At 35.9% G+C, this 24,714-nt stretch overlaps 1 protein-coding gene across 6 annotated transcripts in view; it reads right to left on the minus strand.

Moving 5' to 3' along the window:
- The window catches only part of PTPRR (protein tyrosine phosphatase receptor type R), a 283,034-nt gene that overhangs the window by 35,783 nt on the left and 222,537 nt on the right, over positions 1 to 24,714 (minus strand). For all 6 annotated transcript variants that reach the window (XR_010148362.1, XM_509221.8, XM_054663404.2 and 3 more), the window contains 3 exons: positions 24,242 to 24,326; positions 10,549 to 10,628; positions 9,972 to 10,109 (listed from right to left, as the gene is read on the minus strand). Coding sequence is in view for 5 of the 6 variants with exons in the window: in XM_509221.8 (XP_509221.2) it covers positions 9,972 to 10,109; positions 10,549 to 10,628; positions 24,242 to 24,326 (303 nt within the window). In the remaining variant the exon portion in view is untranslated. The remainder of the gene's footprint in view (positions 1 to 9,971; positions 10,110 to 10,548; positions 10,629 to 24,241; positions 24,327 to 24,714) is intronic.

Below are 24,714 nucleotides of genomic sequence, written 5' to 3' on the forward strand. Positions count from 1 at the left end.
TATTTAAACCTCTGCTTTAATTATAGTCATTTTTAATGTTTTTTTGCATTTCCTTTAATTCTGCTAGTTTTGCCTATTTTATTAGACTTCAAAAAATTGACTTTTGTTTACATCAATCCTTTTTAAAATTTTTTTTAAAGGCAGGGTCTCATTTTGTTGGCCAGGCTGAAGTGCAGAGTAGCCCAATCATAACTCACCGCAACCTCAGTCTTCTGGGCTCCAGGGATCCTTTTGCCTCAGCCTTCTGAGTAGCTAAGACAACAGGTGCGCACCACCACCCCTGGCTAATTTTTAAATTTTTTATTGAGATATAAGTTGTCTAGACAACTTTTATTAAGATATAAGTTGTCTAGATATAAGTTGAGATAGACATTGTCTAGGCTGGTCTCAAACTCCTGGCTTCAAGCAATCTTCCTGCCTCAGCCTCCCAAAGTGCTGGGATTACAGAAAAGAGCCACCATGCCTGGCCTCATCAATCCTTTTATCTTTGTTTTATGTTTAACATTTATTCTTCATTATTCCTTCCTTTTTTCTCTCCTGTTCATTTTATAGTTCTTTTACTAACTTAAGTCTGTTGCTTAGATCACAAATTCTTTTATAATATCATATTCATGCCTATAAACTTCCTTCTATGAGCATTTTTAGCAGCATCTCACAAGATTTGATGTGTAGTATTTTCATCATCCCTGAATTGCAGGTAATTTACAGTTTTATTATAAATTCATTTTCATCCATGAATTGTGTGTGTGTTAAAACTTTTTTTAAGCATCAAAGTGTATTTTTAATCTTATCTTTCTGCTTTTTATTTCTAACTTAATGCACTGTAATCGAAGCATATATGTACAGTTATTCCTGGAAATTTGCCAAGACTTGCTATATCGTCATAGTTGGTCACTTTTCACAAAATCTCATGCTTTGAAAATTTATATTATGAGATTATTGATTGGAAGGTTCTATATATCTTTCTTAAACTAAGCTTGTTAATTTGAATAAAGGTTATATATAAACTTTTTCTATATTTTTATTTTTTGTCTGCTTAATAAATACTAATATCTGATTTTTATTGGATTTTCTCCCAGTGTGATGGTGATTTATCAATTCATTCTTTAATTCTGCCCATTAATGCTTCAGATATTTGGGGGGAGGTTATGTATATTATGCATTTATATATTTAGAATCTTACTTGTGAATTTCACATTTTAGTGTTATAGGTTGACATTCCTTATCTCTAGTAAGCTCTCTGATAATGATTGTTTTGATTTGAAATTCATTTTCATCTGACATTCTTTATCTCTGGTAACCTCTCTAGTAATTATTCTTTTGAGAATATTCTTTTGAGAATTATTCTTTTGAGAGTCAGTTTTATCTGACTTGACTTTTGATTAGTATTAGTTTGGTGTATTTTTTTCCATCCTTTCGATTTTAACATTTCTGTGTCCTCTTGTAGGCAGCATTTAACTGAATTTATTTATTTTATCAGTTTGGTAATCTCTGATATTTAATTTGCAAGTTATTTGTTTATATTTAGTATGATTTGGATTTTTTTCTATCTCCCAATTAGGTAAAAGTTTATCCTGATTTTTCTATATTACCTTTTGTTTTCTCTTTTATTTTGGTTTATTTTCAAAATTCTGTCTTTTCTCTCTTCTACCAGATTGGAAATTATACATTCTAATTCCATCCTTTTAGTGGCTAATCTTAAAATTTGAACATGCATATTTACCTAAAAGTCTAACCTTGGCTTATATTTCTGTTTTCATGAATAACACAGAAATATTTTAACTTTCCTCATCTTCTCAAATTTTAAATACTATCATTATCCAGTATTTTAGTTTCACCTTCATATTTTACTTTCTTTGCTCACTATTATTTCTTGTATTTGAGTACTTTTTTTCTGGATTGAATTCTTCTTCATTCTGTTTTATCCTCCCTTGTAGTTGTTTTGGTAAGATTTTTTTTGGTGGTAAATTCTTACCATTTTTGTTAGTTTGAAAATGTCTTTCACACCTGGCCCTGTAGGATAGATTTGTTGGGTATAAAGTTCTGGTTAGTCAAGTATTTTCTTTCAGTTCTTTGTAGGTAATATTCTACTGATTTTTGGCTTCTAGTTTTGCTATAGAAAAGCCTTTTTTTTTTTTTTTTTTTTTGGTTAGTTACTCTGGTGGGAGTAATTACTTTCTTTGGTGCTTTTTCAGTTCCAGAGATGTGTCTAGCTGTGATTTACATTTACCTATTCAGCCTAGGATTTATTGTGCTTTTCAGATTTTTGAACTCAAGTCTTCCATCAGTTTTGGAAAATCCCTATCTATTATTTCTTCAAATATTCCTTCTTTTCTCATATCCTCTTCTTTCTCCTTCTAAAACACCTGTTACAGTATATTGGATATCAAATACTATCCTCTATGTCTCTTAGACACTCTTTTTTATTTTTTGTCATTTTGATCTTCTAGGTATTTTCCTTAGCTTTATATTTGAATCCATTAGTTATTCATTCAGCTGTGTCTTATTTGATGCTAAACCTATCTAATAAGATTTTTTTAAACTTTAATGTCTTTATAATGTTTATTTCTAGTATTTGTTGGTTTGTTTTAAATCTTCATAGCCTTTTTGGATAGTAACTTGTTCCTGTGTCAAATTTTTTATGCTTTTTGTGCTTAATTATTTAAAAGAGTAGCCTACATTTATTATTTCAGTTATTTTAATTTATGTGAATCTATTTAATTGTTGCTGCTTCTGATTTTTTCTCATGGTTTTTATTGTTTGCTTGTATGCCTCATAATTTTGATTGTAGGCTTATGTTTGCTGAGAGTTTTTTTATTTTATTTTATTTTAATTGACACAGAATTGTACATATTCATATTAATGTGATACTTCAATGCATGTATATATGGGTTAATGATCAAATAAAGGCAATCAGTATATCCATCACTGCAAACATTTATTATTTGTTGTTTGTAGTGAGAATATTCAAAATCCTTTCTTATTTCTGGGCTGTATGTTCCATATTCCATTCCATTGGTCTATGTGTTTGTTTTTTTGCCAATATCATGTTGTTTTTGATACTGTAACTTTGTAGTATATTTTGAAGTCAGGTAGTATGATGCCTCCAGCTTTTTTTTTTTTTTTTGTCTCAAGAATGATTTGGCTAGTCAAGATCTTTTGTCACTTCATACAAATTTTAGGATTAAAATTTTTTTTTCCATGAAGAATGTTATTGGTATTTTGATAGGGAATGCATTGAATCTATTGATTGTTTAGCATAGTATGGACATTTTAACAATATTAATTATTCCACTCCATGAACACAGGATATATTTCTGTTTATTTGTGTTCTCTACAATTTCCTTCATCAATGATTTATAGTTTTCAGTATAAAAGATATTTCACCTCTTTGGTTAGATTTATTTTTAGGTATCTCTATTTTTTGGTAGCAATTGTAAATGGAATTGTTTTCTTGATTTCGTTTTTAGCTAGCTCACCATTAGCATATACAAATGCTACTGATTTTTGAATGTTAAATCTGTATCCTTGAACTTTACTAAATTTGTCTATTAGTTCTAACAAGTTTTGGTGCAGTCTTTAGGGTTTTCCATATATATGATCATATGATCTGCAAGCAGGGATAGTTTGACGCCTTCCTTTCCGATTTTGCCTTTTATTTCTTTCTCTTGCCTGATTACTCTGGCTAGGACCCGCAGTACTATGTTGAATAGAAGTGGTGAAAGTGGATATCCTTATCCCAGATCTTAGGAGAAAAGCTTTCAACTTTTCCACATTCAATATGATGTTTGTTGTGGGCTTGTCCTATATGGACTTTTTAGTGTTGAGGTACATACTTTCTATATCTAATTTGTTGACAGTTCTTATCATGAAGGGATGAATTTTGTCAAATTATTTTTCTTCATCTATTGAAATGATGATATGGATTTTATCCTTCATTCTGTTAACGTGATATATCATATTTATTAATTTGTGTAAATTGAACCATTCTTGCATCCCTGGGATGAATTCCCTTGATCATAGTGGATGATGTTTTTAATGTGCTATTGATTTTTACTAATGGTTTACTAATATTTTATGAGCATTTTTGCATGTATATCAGAGTGACCTATAGTTTCTTTTTTGGTTGAGTCCTTGTCTGGTTTGGGTGCTAGGGTAATGCTGGCCTTGTAGAATGAGTTTGGATATGTTCTCTCCTCTTTAATTTTCTTGAGTAGTTTGAGGAGAATTGGTGTTCTTTAAATGTTTGGTAGAATTCACTGGTGAAGCCATCAGGTCCTGGGTTTTGTCTTCAATGGAGTACTTTTTTTTTTTGAGATGGAGTTGCACTCTGTCACCCAGGCTGGAGTACAGTGGCATGATCTTGGCTCACTGCAACCTCCCAGTCCCGGGTTCAAGTGATTCTCCTGCCTCAGCTTCCCAGGTAGCTGGGATTATAGGCACGCACCACCAAGCCCAGCTAATTTTTGTATTTTTAGTAGAGACAGGGTTTCACCATGTTGACTGGGCTGGTGTGGAACTCCCAACCTCAGGTGATCTGGCTGCCTCGGCCTGCCAAAGTGCTGGGGTTACAGGCGTGAGCCACAGCACCCGGCCAGGATAGGTTCTGTTACTGATTTAATTTCCTCACTCATTAGCGTTTTCAGATTTTCTATTTCTTCATTGTTCAATCTTGGAAGGTTGCATGTGTCCAGGAATTTATTCATTTTTTTTTTAGATTATCCAATTTGTTCATGTAGTATTGTTCACCATAGTCTTTTATAATTCTTTGCATTTCTGTGGCATCTAAAGTTTTGTCAGTTTTATGTTTTCAAACATGATCTTTTCTTTTTATTGATGTTTTGTATTTTTCTGTCTGTATTTCATTTATTTCTGCTTTGATCTTTCTTATTTACTTCCTTCTACTAATTTTGCGTTTAATTTGTTCTTGTCTTTTTTTTTTTTGAGATGGAGTCTCTCTCTGTCTCCCAATTGCCCAAGGTGGAGTGCAGTGGCATGATCTCGGCTCACTGCAACCTCTGTCTCCTTAGTTCAATTGATTCTTTTGCCTCAGCCTCCCGAGTACCTGAGATTACAGGTGTGTACCACCAGGCCCAGTTAATTTTTGTATTTTTAGTAGAGACAGGGTTTCACCATGTTGGCCAGGCTGGTATCGAACTCCTGACCTCAAGTGATCTGCCTGCCTCGGCCTCCCAAAGTGCTGGGATTACAAGCGTAAGCCACGCTGCCCAGCTTGTTGTTGTTTTTCTAGTTCTTGAGGTGCGTCATTAGGTTATCATCTTTCACTTATATTTCAACAAATGTAAGCATTTATTGATATAAACTTCCCTTTTAGAGCAGCTTTTTCTGTATTCCAAAGACTTTGATATGCTGTCTTTCTATTTGTCTCAAGGAATTTTTAAATTTCCCTTTTAATGTCTTCATTGATCCATTGGTTGTTTAGGAGCATATTGTTTAATTTTCATGTATTTGTAAAGTTTCTGAATTTCTTCCTGTTGTTGATTTCTAGTTTTATAACGTTGTGGTCAGAAAACATATTTAAAAGGATTTTGATCTTTTAAAATTTGTTAAGGCTTGTCTTGTGCTGTTAAGAAAAATGTGTATTCTGCAGTTGTTGGGTGAAATGTTCTATAAATATCTGTTAGGTCCAATTGGTCTATTGTGTGGTTTAAATCCAATGTTTGTTTATTTTCTGTCTGGATGATCTGTCCATTGCTGAGAGTGGGGTGTTGAAGTTGAAGTTCATGATTATTACTATACAGCAGTCTATCTCTTTCTTTAATCTAATAAATAATTACTCATTATATTTGGGTACTCTAGTGTTAGGTGCATACATATTTACAATTTTTTTTTGTTGAATTAACCCACGTATCATTATATAATGATCTTCTTTGTGCTTTTGTGTGATTTTTGATTTGAAGTCTATTTTATCTGGTATAAGTGAAGCTACTCCTGGTCTCTTTTAGTTTCCATTTGCATGTGATATCAATTTTTCATCCCTTCACTTTCAGTCTATATGTCTTTACATGTGAATTGAGTTTCTTATAGACATCATATAGGTGAGTCTTGCATTTTTTTGTTTCCCCCATTTGGCCACTCTATAACTTTTAATTGGAAAATTTAATCTATTTCCATTCAAGATTATTACTGACAGGTAAGAACTTACTCCTGCCATTTTGTTAACTGTTTTCTAGATACTTTGTTTCTTTCTTCCACTCTTATTGTTTCCCTTTGTGACTTGGTGGTTTTCCATAGTGATAAGCTTTGATTCATTTCTCTTTTTGATTTGTGTATCTGCTGTAATTTTTTTCTTTGTGGTTATTCTGGGGCTTATGTAAAAAGAACTTAGAATATTTTAAGCTGATAACAACTTAACTTTGGTCACATACAAATATTCTAGACTTTCCCTTCCCCCATCCACAATTCATAATTTCCTTCAGGTCATTATTTTAAATTCCTTTTCAGGCAATTTATAAATTTCCATTTCTTTAGGGGTCAGTTACTGGAGGATTCTTCTGCTTCTTTGATGGTGTCATGTTTCTTTGCTTTTTCATGTATCTTGTATCCCTGTATTGATATTTGTGCATCTGATGGAATGGTCAACTCTTTTAATTTTATGGAGTGACTTTTGAAGGGAATGACTTTCACCAGCAGATGTGTCTGAGGGTATTGGTTGGGTAGGGTACATTGGCTTTTGCTCTATGTGTGTGCAGTAGTGTAGTCTCTGCAGGTTTTTAAGCTGTAGTCAACTTTATTGATAACCTCTGAAGGCCTTGGTGTGGCTAGTTTGCTGGCTCAGGACAGGTCACCCCTGGAAACAGCACACTTGGCTGGTGAGCACAAGAACAAGTCCACTGGTTAAGGTGGGGACCCACTGTGAGATGCATACATGGCTGGTGAGCATGCAGCAGCCAGTCTGCCAGCTTGGGTTAGGGATTCTCTGGGGGCAGTGTACTTGGCTGGCAAGTATGGGGCTTGGCTTGCCAACTCAGAGCGGAAGTCCCCTGAAAATGACATGCCCAGCTGGTGAGCTTACTGGTGGTATATGCGGACAGGTCTTCCAGCTCAGGTTGGGGCATCCTTAGAAGTAATGCACCCAACTGTTGAGTGCACCAGGGACATGCAGGGGCTGGTCCACTGGTTTGGGTGGGTCTCGCTTTGGAATGGTGCGTTCGCTGGTGAGCATGCTGACTGTGCATGAGGCCAGTTTGGACTTGGTTTCTCTGCTGATCAAGATTGTCTTTTCCTTTGAGGGCAAGGTGCTATATGGGCTTCATGGATGGGGCACTGGATCTAGGCTCTGAGAGACAGGGTTCAGGGTGCTGCAGTCACTAGGATGTGAAAGGTGGAACACCTCCTAGGAGCTTGTTCCCAGGGGGTAGGGAGCTGTAGCAACTCAGCAAGGGAATGGTGTACTACTGTGTGTGAAGGTAGTGTAATGGCAGTGTAGCCTTAGGAATGAAAAGAGATGGTGGCTACTGGCCCCTGGAACAGGATGTACTCTAGTTGTGGCTCTGGTTTCAAAATGGCATCATATAGCTGCAGCTCGAATCACAGGGATGAGGGGATACAATGTGGGCTCCTTCTCTGGGGCATTGCAGCCATGTGGCTGTCAGGCAGCTCCCTAAACTGGACTCAGGGTCTGTAGAAACTGCAGGATTCTCAGCAACAAAGAGTGCAGATGTCTGTGACATTACTGGGGGCTGCTGGGGCCTCTTGCTTGCCTAGTCCCCACTGGGGATGCCTCTCCTTGTTCTGAGCTAATCCTGGCTGGGGAGATGGCGGTGTGGCAGAGGCAGAGTGCTTCATTCTCTTCTCTATGTGACCCTCACTAAAGGTCTCCTTGTCTCACAGGATTTCTGTCTCTCTCCTACTGTATTCCAGTGCGCTCCCTCAAACACTCCAGTTCAAACATACGTTCTTATTTGTTGTTTTGGCTCTTTTTTTTGGTGGGAAGTATGAGCATTTGGCTTCTCTAGTCGGCTCTCTTGCTTTGCCCTGGCTGGGCTTTCCTATGGAAATCTGTGAGGTATATGCTGAGAGTATGTGCATCAGAAAGTTTTTGCCTTCGTTTCTGTAAAGTATCATAGGGCGTTACCAACCTAGTATTACTTTTTATGTTAATGACTTCACTTGGTGTTTCTTGATTTTTGAATTCTGTGATTTCTCAGCTTTAAATACTCAAGAGAGCCTTTTCGTTTATACCATAAGAAGGCCAGACTTAGGCGAATTTCTTAGCATCATCCTATGTTAGTAGGCAGATTTATTTTTGTGGTTCACTTTTTTACTGGAGGTGTTACCTTTGAAGGTGCTCACTTTATGTAAGGTCTCAGTTCCAACACCTGGCTCCCGCAAGATCAGGCTTTGTCTCCAGTTCTTGTATCACCATTATAATATGTTTAATTTTCTGGTTTTATGCCTTTTAGTCTCTTTTTATTAAGCACTGGGATTTCCTTTACTTTTTTTCAAAGCTCTTCTTTGCATGCTGTTTCATATTCTGCACAGCATAACTGGTTTTGTAGTGAGAGGTTTTTCAGGTTATCTAGTCTGCTGTATTACATAAGTTCTATGTAGGAATGCACAAATGTACACATACAGAGAATACACCTCTTAAACTTGAAAAATCTTTTCTATCATAAAAATGTCATGCATATTAAACAACTGTGAAGGAATTGTCAGTGGCTTAATATGTTGATAGATTGACACTGTGTGGGAAACAGCTGAGAATATTAGGGGTTATTTTTATAATGCCACCTCAGGCTTTAATATCAGATTCATAGAAGTGTGTCTAGTTAGTAAGCCATGTAGTGAATTGAGTATATAACTTTATCTACTGGCCAAAAATATGCTATTTTTCCAGAATACAGTTCAGGAAAAAAAGTTTTATCTATTGTAGCAAAAATACAAGAAAATAACAAACTTTAAAACACATATAAATTGCTGTTTTGTGAGCCTAGATGATGTCCATTAGCAGCAGGATTATGCTGTACTCAAGGATTATAATCACCAAAGGCTTATAAAGGAATGCTTAGTTTTCTTAAATTCTTACTGTCATGGTGAAGCCCTGGTACAATATTTTTGACAAGAAAACAAACACTGAAATGCTGATTAAAATTAGACTGTAAATAATCCCAGTAAGTTGTCCTAAAAGGTAAGCGGTACCTCGGATATCAGCCCTCAGGAATATTACAATTGTATTTTTATAATGCAAAATACAGAATAAGTATTCTGCAAGCTAAATCCTTAGAAAAGACTACTAGTATGGAAACAAAATCAAATTCTGTCTTTCTTGGATTTCTTATTATGAAGATATTGAGAAAGTTGATTGGTTTCTGTAACTGCCCTCAAATCTTGTATTCTTAATGAGGCTCACCTTGCCCACCCTCTTTGCATTATTAAATGTAATCTGCAATTCCCCATCACCCCCTCCTTACTGCCTGGTATACCCATTCCACTTAGCCTGCTCTACTTTCTTTCCTATAGCATTTAATCTCTTCTCATATATTACACTATTTATAAGTTTATTATGTGTAGTGTTGTTTGTCTGTCTTCTCCCACTAGAAAGTTAAAATCTACCAAAGGCAGGGATCTTGGTGTGTTTTGTTTACTATTGTATCCCCAATGACTACAGTAGTACCTGTCACATAGTAGGTGTTCAAAAATGACTTGGGTGTGAACGAATAAGGTTTTATTTACCTGCTTATAAATTAGGGTGATAATTCATGGCCCCTTATTTCTTTTGTGGGTACAAATTAGATATGTATATGCCAAGTATATTGACTTGTCTGAAAGAAAGTTGACATTCATAGGATAATAGCACTTATTATATTTGGGATGTATTAAGTGACTTAGCCTTTAAATGTCTCAAAGTTTCCATCTTAAATCTAAGTCCATGGCAATTTTACTTACACAATATCTCTTCTACAGCAACAGAACATGTATAACATTCAGAACTTGATTAAAGATCATACCTCATTTTTTTCTTTGAGTTTTGTGATCATAACAATCACAGGGCTGTCTTCCTGCCAAACCATCTGCCAGAAATCATCCACGGTGTTGATCATGGGGCCCTGCGTGGCAATGAAGGCTTTCTCCTTGCCACTGTAGCCCTAGATGGAGTAAAGAGACAAAAATATTGGTTTTTAAGTTCATGCCTTGCAGTGAAAGTTTAGGTGAAAGATCTTCAACGAAATAGCTGGGCTAGTACAAAAGCAACACATGTTACGGCTTCACTGACTCTAGTACAACAATTTCCATGGGTATTTTGGCAGCAAGTTAAGGATAGCACATGGTATTGAGGGTTGTAATGCCCAGTCCCCAGCAGAGTACCCATATAGAGCACTGTTGCCAGAGACTCACAGTAAAAGGAAAGTCATCCTAAAAGACCCATTAACAATGTTGATTATGACTAAGATAAAAAAAAAAACAAAATGAAATCTTGCCGGTAATCAAGTTAAACCAAGCTTAATCTACTCTAGGAAAAAGAAAATAAAACCAACAATTCCAAATAGGAAGTCACCAGAAAGAAATCTGTACTTATTTACTTACCCTAATATAATTAGCATTAATGTAGGTGCTCAATGAATCGGTTACATTTTTTGGTCTTAAACACACTCTGCTGAGGGGATCTAATGAAGAAAACAAAAAAGAATATATTAAACAGATTTACTCTTTTTAAAGTTCCTCAGAATGCCAATAACCAGTAAGTAGAAACCTGTTATGTATTGACTATCTGGTGCATGTCAATGTTTGTCTTTGGTGTCCATTTCTTGATCCATATGTTTATTGAGGGACATTTGGGCCCGTCTTCACTCCTGACATAAAGCTCATCCATAAGCCTAAGCTGATGAGTTTATATTTCAGGCCATTTCTCATCTGTTCCGGTTCTCGACCTCATTTCTCATTTTTGCGCCCACTCTTATACTTTGGATCTGGAATTTGTACCAGGTCTCCTCACTCCCATCTGTCTCCTTTCCCTATGGAGGTAAATCAGGCTATACTCTACCAATTATTTATATTTTACTATCTCATCTCATTTAGACCTTCAGGTCTCAACCTCACCTTGTCTGACCATTATGTCCTGGCCAGATCTCCTGATCTTCCGAGATGGATGAGATTAATAATCTATTACGTGCTATCTGTGTGAGGATAGGCAAGCCAGGGGAAGAGGGATGTTGCAAAGATAAAGATAAACATGATTCATTTCAAGGCTGGGCACAGTGGCTTACGCTGTAATCTCAGCACTTTGGGAGGCTGAGGCAGGAGGATCCCTTGAGCCTGGGGCTTCAAGCCTAGGCAACATAGTGAGACTTCATCTCACAAAAAAAAAAAAAAAAAATTAGCCAGGCATCGTGGCTTATGTCTGTGGTTCCAGCTACTTGGGAGGCTGAGGCATGAGAATTGCTTGAACCCGAAAGGCCAAGGTTGCAGTGAGCTGAGATTGTGCCGCTGCACTCCAGCCTGGACAACAGAGGGAGAGCCTGTCTCAAAAACAAAAACGAAACAAAACGAAACAAAACAAAAAACTATGATTCATTTCAGTGAGTTTTCAGTCTGCTCATAAAATAACAAACAACATACATTTATTGTTTATTAGATGTCAGAGTCTGTTCTCATTGCTTTACAGATATTATATCATTTAATTTTCTTGTAACTTTAATAAAAGTACCTAAGATAATGGGTAAGACTCCTTCCCCATTTTTCAGATAGGAAACTAAGATAGGTTAAATAATTTGCCCAAAGGTACACAGCCAAGAAGTAGGTAACGGAGTCAGGCTTTTAATCCACACGAACACTAGAGTACCATTAGCCACTACGCTGTGCTGCAGCTCTCATGCGAAGATAGCCATGTAAACTGACAATTAAAATACAAAATGTTATATCCTAGTGGTTGCTTAGTTACTTTCTTAAAAAACAGCAAATTCAATGCTTTTCAGCTTCCTTTCTCAGTGGAGTGTGGTGTAAAAACAGGGGTGCAGCAAAGAAAAACTTCTCCCATTCCCATATTTTTTTAGTAACACACTATCATTGAGCATCTTCTGGGTAAACACAATCTCTTACGTTCCCCACCAAAACTGAGACAATCAAAGAGGAGGTGAGGTAGGAAGTACTAGAGGAAGAAAGTTTCATAGAATATATTTAAATGGGAGCTAAAAATAATTAAAAATTTAACAGGACTTGGCAAGCCAACATTTGTTTTAAATTTCACTTTATATGTAACTGGGGTTAAAGATAATAAAGGCCATAATTAGTTCCAGAAAAAGACTAACCAGCCCATGAGGACGGTGATGGTTTAAAAATGTAGTCATCCAATTATCTGACACTCCTTCTAAAAGAATGTAGTAGAGACTAATTCCTCTCATCTTGAATGTGGGCAGAAATTAAATAGAATATGGCAGTAGGGATGGTGTGTGACTTGGTCATAAAAGGTATTACAGTTTCCTCCTTGCGCTCTTTCTTGAGTTGCTTGCTCTGGAGGAAGCTAATGGCCATATTTTGAGGGCACTCAAGCAGCCCAATGAAGAGAGAAATAGTGGGGAACTGAGGCCTCCAGCTGATAGCATATGAATGAGCCCTCTTAGAAGCAGATCCCTCAGTGCCAGCCAAGTGTTCAGCTGACCAAAGGCTTGGCCAACAACTCAATTGAAATCTTATGAAAGACCTTGAGCCAGACACTCAACTAAGCCACTCCCCAGTTCCCGGCACACAGAAATTGTGAGATATAAATGTGTATTGTTTTAAGCCACTAAATTTTGGGGTAATTTGTTCCATAGCAATAAATAGGTAATATAGGGACCAATAAGGAGTCAGTCACAAAACTCTGGAGTGACATCATGATCACTGTTATTGTCATTGCACTCATTGTTGACTCCTATATGTGTCAGGTAGAGCAGGTAACAGCATTTTATTCATTAGGTCACTTAATTATTACAATTCTATAAAGTACATACTGTTAACAGTCTCTTTATTTAGATTAGGAAATTGCAGCACAGAGAGGTTAAGTAACTCACCCAAGGTCACACAGTAAGAAATGAAGCAGAGAGTTGAAACCAGATTACCAAACTTAGAATTTAACAAGGCCATTATCAAAGATGATGTTGAAAATATATAATAAAATTTTGCTGATTTGTCACTAGGATATTTGAAATAAAGATATTATATATGTTATATATAATGTTATATATATATAACCTATATAACATATAGTTATATATATAAAACATATAAAACATATAGTTATATATAACATATAAAACATATAGTTTTATGCATATGTTATATATATGTTGTATATATAAATAAAACAAGTAATAGGAGCTTCTATCCAAGGATGGATAAAGTAGATTTGAGCTATAAGGGATCTGGTTTTGGCAGGAGAAAGTCCCATTCTGCTTAAAGCTTTAGATTGACTTGTGAAGACCAAGATGCTTATCTGATCTTATAGGCCACAGGTAAAATAGCTCCTGATCATGCCATATGGAAGCAATAGACATCTAGAACATGTCAATAAATTCTGGAAATCAGTGGGAAGACCCTTAGGTGGCATCCAAGAATCCTGTTGCTCGAGGCAGGCTTTCATTCAGTTTGAACCAAAACACTTTGCAAAAGATCCTAGCATGTCCTTTTGGGTGACCTATAGGAAGTAGGGTGACTACAGAGAAACTTACAGTGGAACAGGTAAGGACTGTTCGAATCAGGATATAACCTAACTTTGAACAAGGAATTGTGGTCCTATGCTCATCAGCATGGAAATCTCTTGGGACATGGGCCTTGAACTTATCAAAATTCCTCTTCAAGAGATATGTTGGGGCTACTGGTACTGAAGCAAACTACCCTCTTTAAAGCATCCTGGAAACAAGTCCAATCTCAGTCTTGTCCTTCAGAGCTTTCAAAATGTAGACCCTATGGAGATGGAAGCTAGCAACAAAGTTTCAAAAGCACTTCATTTTCCCCCAAATCTCCTAGAGTCTTAACAGATCTATCTCTACATTTCCTACAATTGTTGGTCAGGGGCAGACTGACCCTCACTTGCATGAGCCATTTTCAATAAGAACCTTGTATCTTATTTTGTATTCATAATGTTGTATTCACTTTTTAAGAGTGCCTTCCAGGGCAAAGTTCCATGACATTGATGTGGGTAAAAATTTCTTGGATATGACCCTGAAAGCACAATGAAAGCAAAAATAGACACAGGGGATTGCATCAAACTAAAAAGCTTCTGCACAGCAAATCCACAGATTGGGAGAAAATATTTATAAATCATACCTTAAGAAGGGGCTAATATCCAAAATATATCAGGAACTCAAACTACTCAATAACAAGAAAATAATCGTATTAGAAAAGGGATAAAGATTTGAATAGACGTTTCTAAAAACAAGACATACAAATGTCCAACAGATCTACGAAAAAATGTTCCACATCTTGAATCATCAGAGAAATGCAAATTAAAACCACAATATCACTTCATACCTGTTAGAAGGGCTATTATCAAAAAGATAAAAGATAAATGTTGGCAAGGTTGTGAAGAAAAGGGAGCCCTGGTAGGCTGTTGGTGAGAATGTAAATTAGCATAGCCAGTTTGGAAAACAGTATGGAGATTCCTGAAAAACTATGAATGAACTACCATATGATCCAGCAATTCCACTTCTGAGTACATATCCAAAGGAACTGAAGTCAGTATGTGGAAGGCATATCTGCACTCCTATGTTCTTGCAGCACTGTTTACAATAGCCAAGGTTTGAAAACAACTGGAGTGTCCATCAACAGATGAATGGATTTTAAAAGTATGGTCTATACACATAATGGAGTTCTATCTGGCCTTTAAAAAGCAGGAAATTCTGTCATTTGTGACAACATAGATAGACTTCACAGACATTATGCTAAATGAAATAAGCCAGGCACAGAGAGACATGATCTTCTTTATGTGTGGAATCTAAAAAAGTTGAACTCATAGAAATAGAGAGTAGAATGGTGGTTACCAAAGGCTAGGTGAGTGGGGTGAATGGGGAAAGGGGAGATGGTGGTCAAAGGATACAAAATTTCAGTTAGGAGAAATAGGTTCTGGTGATCTATTATAGACTATTGTGACTATCGTTTAATAATAATATTATATATTTCAAAATAGCTGAAATAATGGGTTTTTAAATGTTCTCACCATAAAAAATAAATAAATATTTGAGGTAATGGATACATTAATATTAGCATGATTTGATCATTCCACAATGTATACATGTATCAAAACATCACATTTTACCCCATAAATATATACAACTGTTATTTTCAATTAAAAATAAAATAAAACCTAAAGAGTAATCTCCAAATAATATAAGCTTTATCTCCCCTCCCTTCCAAAAAACTAAATCTACCCTTGTTGGTAAAACCTCTCAGTCTGCATAAAATCTATTACACCCTTTGTAATGTAGAAAGACTTCTGCTAGACTGCTTTTTGTTACCTTATCTGTTTCCTCCAAGGGGTCTTGAACACCTGTGGAGCTGAATTTTAACATTGAGAGTGAAATTATTCCATTGTTTATACATATCTTCCATCAATCCTATTGATCAAAACTTGGCAGATTACAAAATAACAAACAAGGAGGAGAAGCCACAGTGGAGCAAACAACACTTACTGAACACGCTCCACCAAGAATCTCATGGAGGAGGTTCCCTGCTGGGAGCCTTTGGCTATACAGCGCCCTTAAAGCTTCTTGCCAAGCATGCTCAGTGCTGTCTGGCATTTTTGCTGTCAATAGCTGGAGCGCACAATAGTACGCATATCCAAATATGTATTTTAAGAGCTAGTCGTCTCCTAGTAGTCACCATCCCTGTCTTTCTTTAGCAATAAGATCCCAATTCTGGCTGAGAACTTGGTAGGATGTACAGCTTAAGACTTCCCTTCTTACCACCCCTTGCATTAGTTGCGGCCATGTGACTAAGTTTTCACTTATAGCAGGTGAGAGGAAGTGATGCACGTGACTTTTAGATCATGAAATTAAAGTGAGGAGTGATGTTCTCCTTCTACCACTTCTGATTCCATCTTGCTGCCTGGGATGTGGTCATGGTGATCAGGATCTTAGACCAAGCAAAGGTAATACCCTAGGGATGGCGAGGTAACCAGAGAGATTAGTCTGGAGGTATAACATGGCAAAGCTGCCATATCAACCCTGGCAGGTATACTTGAGAGGGAAAAACATTTTTAAATTATTTAAACCACTGTTATTTGGGTTGTGTTTAATAGCATATATAAGTTTTCTGGCAAAAATATTTCAGAAAAGAATAGTATTATCACAAAATCAGTTCTGCCTAGGGAGGCATTAATAGAATAGGTACATCCCAAACATCTGGGGTTTGTATATATTCAGAAGTCAAATTCAGGGTTTCTTAGAGTTGGAGTTCGCATGTCCAATAATTATCACGATCTATAAAAAATAACGTTTTAGCAACATAACAAAAGGTAATCATCATTTTAGTCTAAAACTAAGCCCTCAGGCCCCATAACATTGCCATTAGAATGCATGCAGTGATTAGTTCAGTCTGGATAGCCCTAAATTGCTTATTTTACTGATTTCCTTTCTTCTGACCTACAACAAACACATGGCCTGGACAGAAGTCTTTTTCACTATTTGGAAGAAGCTGTCTTTAGTTAGCATATGTAGCGGTTTGTTCACTGACAGCACAAGTATCTGATATTGGTTAGATTCGTTTAGTGCTAGCAACATTGTCTTAAATTCTAAAATCACTTTCCATCAAGAGTTGAAAGACTCTTTGTGGACTAAAGTGTTACAGAAAATGTGGAAATTATTTTTACCATCATTTGCATACATTAATATTACTAATTCGTCTCTTTATGATTTCTTTGACCTGGTACACTCTGAGCTTTTTGAAGGCAGGGATAGGGATTTTTCACCATCTTTATAAGATCTAGTGTCTTGCATAGCAGACCTTCAGTGAATGTCTACTGCACTGATTTAAAAATCTCTTCTATTTTTTAAAAAAAGTTCAGTTCTATATATCCTTCTCTAGCAATTATTCTATTGCTTTTCTTTTTTAGACAGGCAAACTTCTGAAAGAGTTTATTATACACACACTTCCTCCATGCTCATCTGCAACTCAATCCTCCTCATGTACACTGTGATCTATCCTAACCCTAGCACTGTGCAGAGACTGCCCTTGCTAAGGTCACCACTGACCCTCTTGTTGTTAAGCCCAGTGATCCCATTGTGGTATTTTTGTTCATGTCCTCTCTGAAGCATTCAAAAACTGTTGACTGTATATCCTTTTTTCGAGTTTTCTCTTCCCTTAGATTCTGGGACACAACGTTCTGGTTTTCCTGCTCCCTTTTCGGTGGCCTCTTTCCAATCTCCTGCTCATTTAATCTGCCCCTTTTCATGTTGCTAATTCTAGGATTCAACTTGACCCTCTTTTATCCTCACTTGATACTGCCTTGTTGAGTGACTCATTCATTCCTGTGACTTTATTACGCACATCCTGAGGGCTCTCAAATACATACTTCAGACCAGCCCGGTCTCCTCATTTATAGTCCAGCTTTTTCTATTTATTATTTCCTTCTGAATGGACCACAGGTTTGTGAAACTCCTCATGCCCTTCATGTGTTCCTGACAGCTTTCCGCTATTGTTTAGATTAGGTGTGCTGCCACAGCTCTACAGTCCGTGTAGAGTTTCTGTGCATTTGAATGTTAGCATATTCTGCCTGTTCTGTCTCCTAAAATACGCTGGGGTCTGTCTTGCCTCTCTGTTTGCATGGCTGTCTTCTTGGACTAGGACTCAAGTATCTCCTGGTCTCCCTGCCTTCAATCTTGCTTTTTTCCAATCCATCCTCCACATAGCTGTCAAGGTGCTCTGTAAAACAAAATCTGATCACATGATTCCATTGTCTAAATGTCATCCATACTTCCCAATTGCCCATAGCAGTATTTCCCAAAATATTTATTACCTGTAAATTGTCACCTCTATAACATATAGAATTATAATATATGACTTATAAATTAAGTCATCTTTTACAAAAAGAGGTTAGTACCCAAATAAATATGGGAAACATTGGGTTAAACAAATCTGAACCATATTCTTTTTACTGCAGGACTTCTCAGGGTCTTCAGTATGTTAATGGACCCTGTGAATTTCCAAGAAGGTATTGTATATAATCCTATTTGTCCGTTGGACTCAATTTTATTATACCTACTGTATTTACATACTTAAGTATTGTATTTATATACTTATTGATAATTCAGTTTAGAGCAGCCCTGATCAATAGAATTTTCTGAGGTGATGAAAATATTATCTATCTGTGCTGTCCAAAAAATGTAGCCTCTAGCTTTCAAGCACTTGAAATGTGGCTAGCAAAAACTGAGAAACTAAAGTTTTAATTTTATTTAATTTTAATTCATTTAAGTGTAAACTGACCTAGCCATAAGTGGGTTCTGGTTGCTCTACTTGACAGTGCAGGCCTAGAAGATGAATGCCAAGAGGGGTACTTAGCAAGATAGAGCAGATCCTTAATGATCATCCCAAGGCCTCACCAACAGCTGCTTTCCCACGTGTATCATATAATCTAGCCCCATGGACCTAGGGCAATCTCCCAAATGTTCCATGTTCTTGCAGATTTTATGCTTTTGCACATATTGTTTCCTTTGCCTTCTCTGCATGGTAAAGTCTTCCTCATTCCTCAGGGCTCAATTCAGAAAATACTGTCTTTCTGAAGTTCTCCCTGACCTTCCCAGGCAGAATTAGGCATTCTCTTCTTTGCTTGGGTCCCCTGAGTTTTATTTTAGTATTTATCATCTTGTATTTTAAGTGCTTAAATTTCTGCCTGCCCTCAATGGAGTGTGGTGAGCCCCTAGAGGGCAAAGGCTGTATTTAATTAACTTTTGTATCCTTTGTGATTTCTATTTGGGATGTGGTTCACAGAGGGTTTAATGTCAGAATTAATTTCTATGAGAAAGAGTTAAAGCCCTGTTTTTGACTTTCTAGATATTTTTTTCTTTTCTTAGCAAAGAGGACAAGAAATCTTTCATGCCTTTCAGTATCCACCGATTGTTAGAAGTTTCCATAAACATCCTACACCATTCAGGCTTGAAAAGAGGCCTGCTTCCTTCGGTTTTTATAATGCCTATGATGTATATGATTTACTGGTAAAGCTAAAAACTGCTTAGAAACAGTTTCCCTGTAAAGCTAAATTATGTTGGTAATTAGTAACTTACAGTATTTTCCAAGTATTTAGAAGTTTCCAAATCCTTTTTATTAAAAGTTCAGAGAGGGGAGTCTCACTTTGTTGCCCAGGCTGAATTGCAGTGGCTACTCCCAGATGCGATCACAGCTCACTGCAACTTCAACCTCCCGGGCTCAAGTGATCCTCCTGCCTCAGCCTCCCAAGTAGCTGGGACCACACATGTGCACCACCATGCCTGGCTACATTTTGTATTTTTTGGTAGAGATGAGGCTTTGCCATGTTGCCCAGGCTAGTAATTAAACTTTTTGTGTTTTTTTTTTTTTTGTGGAAATGGGGTCTTATTATATTGCCCAGGCTGGTCTCAAACTCCAGGACATGAGCCACTGTGTGTGGCTCCAACTACTTCCTTTTACAAACGCAAGAATACAACATATAACTGAGTATGGGGAAATGTAGGTTTCCAAGAAAAACTCTTGTAATATATAGCTTGGACTAAAAAAAAAGCCAAGAATTAAACAAAAAATGTATAATCATCATCATTTTCATCACTACTGTTATAAATGAATGAAAATGGGGCTCTTGAGTACTTTGCTTTTAAAACTGTAAACTTCTCTATACATAGATGGTACCCCTATTTCCTGGAATTGGTTCTGAGGTTAGAAATGGATTCATCTTCAGTTAGATAGGGAGGGAAAGAGAAACTAACATTAGCTGAGGGCTTACTATTAGTTGGAACTTTGACAGACATTTTACACATACTATCATTTAATTTTCTCAGTAGCCTTGTAGGAGAGTATTGTTATCACTACTTTTGGGAATAAAGGATGGCATAGGGAGATTAAATATCCTGCCAAAAATTATAAATGTTTTTGTTGGGGTAGGAAATCAAATCTAATTCCAGTATCTTGCTTTAGCTACATAACTTGTTGCTTTAATGAGTGGTTCGCTTATTTGCATATCTACTCTGTGCTAGGTACTTTATATAATAAAAAAGGAAACATAATTTAAGTAGGAAACATTATTAGATGTTAAAATTTTAAATATAAAATGATGACCTGAGTAAATGGCATTCTTTAAGTGTATCTATATTATCTTATATTTGTATCAACACACTGACTGCATAAAAGAAATATGCATACAATTTATTATTATAGTGCAGCACTATTCACAATAACAAAGACATGGAAACAACCTAGATGCCCATCAACAGTGGATTGGATAAAGAAAATGTGGTACACATACACCATGGAACACCATGAAGTCATAAAAAAGAACAAAATCATGTCCTTTGCAGCAACATGGATGCAGCTGGAGGCCATTATTCTAAGCAAATTAACACAGGAACAGAAAACCAAATATTGCATGTTCTCACTTATAAGTGAGAGCTAAATTCTGGATACACATAGACATAAAGATGAAAACAATAGTAACTGGGACTCCAAAAAAAGGGAGGGAGGGAAAGGGAGAAGGGCTGAAAATCTTCCTATTGGGTACTATGTTCACTCTCTGGGTGTCATGCCGTCAGAAGAAGCCCAAACGGCAGCATCACACAATATACCCTTGTAACAAACCTGCACAGGTACCCCCTGAATCTAAAGTAAAAATAAAAAATTTAAACTTATTATTACAGTATTTTATTGTGTGCTAATAATTTTCTATTGATGTATGATTATTATTACAGTATTATATTTTATTGTCTGCTAATAATTTTCTATTGATGTATGATTGTTTTTTCCTACTACTTTTGTGATTTAGGATGTAGACATATTTTTATCACTAATATTTGTTTACACTGCAAAATAATTTGATATAAACTTGACTTTAGCATTTTAATCTCAGCCAAGATAACACTGTCATTAGAAAAATGACTATAATTTAATTTATAATTATAAATTGATTTATTCATAATTGATTCTTGCCTATCCATATATCTGTTGCAAGGCATTCTCAGAATTGTGTAATGTTGCTATTATGTACAAGCTGTCAAGCTTTTAGAACTAAGAAGAGTTTAGTGTAGGTTAAAACTAAAAACAATCATAATGTTTAAATTCTTGATCATTTAATAATCATCATTTTATGTAATATTTCAAGTTTATCTCATATTACAGTCTAAAACCATAAAGAACATCTTTGTGTATTCATTCCAGGCTTTTTGGATGCTTTCACCCAATAGCGTGGCTTTTCTAAGCTATATTTCCTAAATTATATTTTGCGCAACAGGGGGTGGTGGGTGGGGCATTCAGCCTGCAGACATTTTCAACAGAAAATCCATCATTTGCAACATCAGCTGTCAGCACAGGTGCCCCGAATCCAGCGGTCCACCCAGTTCTGTGAACGGAAAAACTGACACAGGACTATGAAGCAGTTGTCTGATATCATCTGGGCAGGAAATGGAGAAGGCTGAACTTTGAACTAATGCTAATAATTTCCAAATCCTTCTAAAATTAGATGATGGTTTGGGTATATATAATTGTGATGGAGGTATATTCCCTTATTACTTATGTTTGGTATATTTTAGATAAAAATTTAACAGAGAGAGAGAGAGAGAGGGAGAGAGAAAACACAAATTCTAACACGCAACACTTTCATCCCCTTTGGCCAAGTATAGTCACAAAATAACCTTCAATGGTGACTCTACCTTAGGTAAATAAATTTAACTATATAGAGCAGTTAAAAATATGTTATAGTTTAACAATGTATTTCCAATTCCACCCGAAGGGGAAGGCCAAAGATAGTATTAACAGTAATTGTTTAATTACTTTATTACATCACCATTACTATGAATATAAAGAATTTGGTGTCTTATGAATGAATTAATGAACTAAATTATGAAGATTGCTATTTCAATGTCAAAACTTAAAAAGACTTTGTGGCTCCATCTTTCCTGAGCTTTGTCGTGAGATGTTTACTGATTTTGCCAAAACTCCAACTATATCTGTTTGTTTAGTCATAGAAAATATTACTTCCTCTCCATTTTTTTTTTTGCCTAATTTCTCTGGACAGAATTAATTACTCAGTCCTCTCTGAACTCCTACACTGCTTGGGCAGTATCTTTATTCTGGCCTATGCACTGAGCATAATTACCATTTATATGACTCTCGTTTCTAGTCTGTGACCTCCTTGATTTTATAGACTGTTTCTTATTTCTTACTGGTCCCTGGCATTCAGGTCATTGCTTGACGTTAATAAATTCCATGAAGCTCGATCTAGTTTCACATATAGTAGTGGTTCTCAAAGTGGATCCTGGTTTCATCTGGATTGGAATCACCTAGGTGTTTGCTAGAAGTAGTTTTCTGTGCTCAACAGCAGATCTACTTAAACAAAATCCCTGGGGTTGGGCACAGGACTAACAAGGACTCCAGGTCATTGTCATGCACAGCAACATTTTTTTGGCAGTAGTTTTATTGAGAAATAATTCACATTCCATACAATCCCCCCATTTCATGTGCCATCACAGCATTTTTTTTTTAAATTTTCACAGAACTGTGCAACAATCACTGTAAATCAATTTTATAACATTCAGTTAGCCCCAAAATAAATACAGGTCCTTTAGCAGTCATTCTCCATATCCCCTAATGCTAAGCAACCACTAAGATATTTTCTGTCTGTATAGATTTGGCTATCTGGACATTTCATATAAATGGACTACAAAATATGAGGTCTTTTGTGTCTGGCTTCTTTCACTTAGCATGATGTTTTCAAGGTTCATTCAAGGTTCATCAGTGCCTTGTTCCTTTTTATTGATTCTATTGTGTGACTATACTACATTTTATCTATCCATTTCTCAGCTGATGGTTGCCACTCTTTGGCTATTATGAATAATGCTGTTATAAATATTTTTGTATCATTTTTGTGTGAACACATTTCATTTCTTTTAGGTAATATTTACCTAGAAGTAGAGTGTCCAGGTCATATAGCAACTCAGTTTTATCTTTTAAGGAACTGCCAAACTGTTTTCCTAAGTAGCTGTAGCTGTACTTAAAACTGTAGTGTTAAGTTTCCAATTCTCTACATCCTTGCCAGCATTTTTTATTGTCTATTTTTTAAATTATAGTTATCCTCATGGATATAAAGTACTATCTTGCTGTAGTTTTGATTTCGCTGATGGCTAGTGATGTTAAACATCTTTTAATATGCTTGTTGGTCATTTGTACATTTTCTAGGGAGAAATATCCATTGAAATCTTTTGTCCATTTTTTGGGTTGTTTGTGTTTTTATTATTGAGTTGTAAGATTTGTGTATTGTAGCTACATGTCCCTTATTAGATACATGATTTGCAAATATTTATTTTCTTCCATTCTATGAGTTGTCTTTTCACTTCCTTGAAGGTATCCTTTGAAGCACAAAATTTTTAATATTAATGAAGTTCAATTTTTTTTTGCTGCTGTTTGTGCTTTTGTTGGCTTATCTAAGAAACCACTGACTAATTCAAGGTCATAAAGATTTACAGCTGTTTTCGTTTATGCGTTTTGTAGTTCTAGCTCTTATGTGTAGGTCTCTGGTCCATTTTGAGTCAATTTTTGTCTTCAACTTCATTTTTTTGCATGTGGATATCTGGTTGTTTCTGCTCCATTTGTTGAAAAGACTCTCTTTTTCCCATTGAATTGTTTGACCCCTGACAAAAATCAGGTAGCCATAATGTGTGGCACAACAAAAGTTTAGAATATGTGTCTATTGGAATTGTGACCTGGACATTATAATAAGAGTAAAAAGTAAAATCATTAACTTCAGATAGTTTTAATGATTATTAGTCTTGACATGTGTTTGTAATTCCAAATTTGATATGAAGTGGGTGTTGTAAGAATTGGAAATGCTGAGATAAGGGTTAATAGGAAGACTTGTCTTGTGCTTTACAATGTAAATTATTATTATTATTTATACTTTAAGTTCTGGGATACATGTGCAGAATGTGCAGGTTTGTTACATAGGTATACATGTGCCATTGTGGTTTGCTTTTGCTGCATCCATCAACCCATCATCTACATTAGGTATTTCTCCTAATGGCTATCCCTCCCCTTGCCCCCCATACAATGCAAATTATAAAATCAAGAAGCTTACTTGGTAAAATGGTCTTATAGCGATTTTTAGTTCCATGACGCGGAATATCAATTTCTTTGGGATCCACAAAGTTCATTGGTATTTCCTGCAAAAATAAATAATATCAAATTAGTGTATCTAATACTGCCACAAAAAAAATCTTCACAGGGGGGCATCTGATCCAGAGTTCTATTGGACTTCAAAGCCACTTAAAAACAACAGATCTAGCACCTCTGGTGGACCAACACCCTTCCTTTCCTAAACATATCAGCTGCATCCGGACAAGCTGACTTCTAAGAAACAGCTCTGTGTGTTAGAAAATATTGCTTAATATGTAGTCAGTAAGGAGACATATAACACTGGTTAGATTTTAAGAATCCTGCTGTGACATAATTGCTAGAATGATTAGACAGATGCTAAAAAGTGAATTTTTTTTAAAAAAACAATGTATTCAAATATATTCCAGTTTTTACATAACTTTAGTACCAAAAATT

This window comes from Pan troglodytes, chromosome 10, assembly GCF_028858775.2.
Source record: "Pan troglodytes isolate AG18354 chromosome 10, NHGRI_mPanTro3-v2.0_pri, whole genome shotgun sequence".
NCBI classification, from domain to species: Eukaryota; Metazoa; Chordata; class Mammalia; order Primates; family Hominidae; genus Pan; species Pan troglodytes.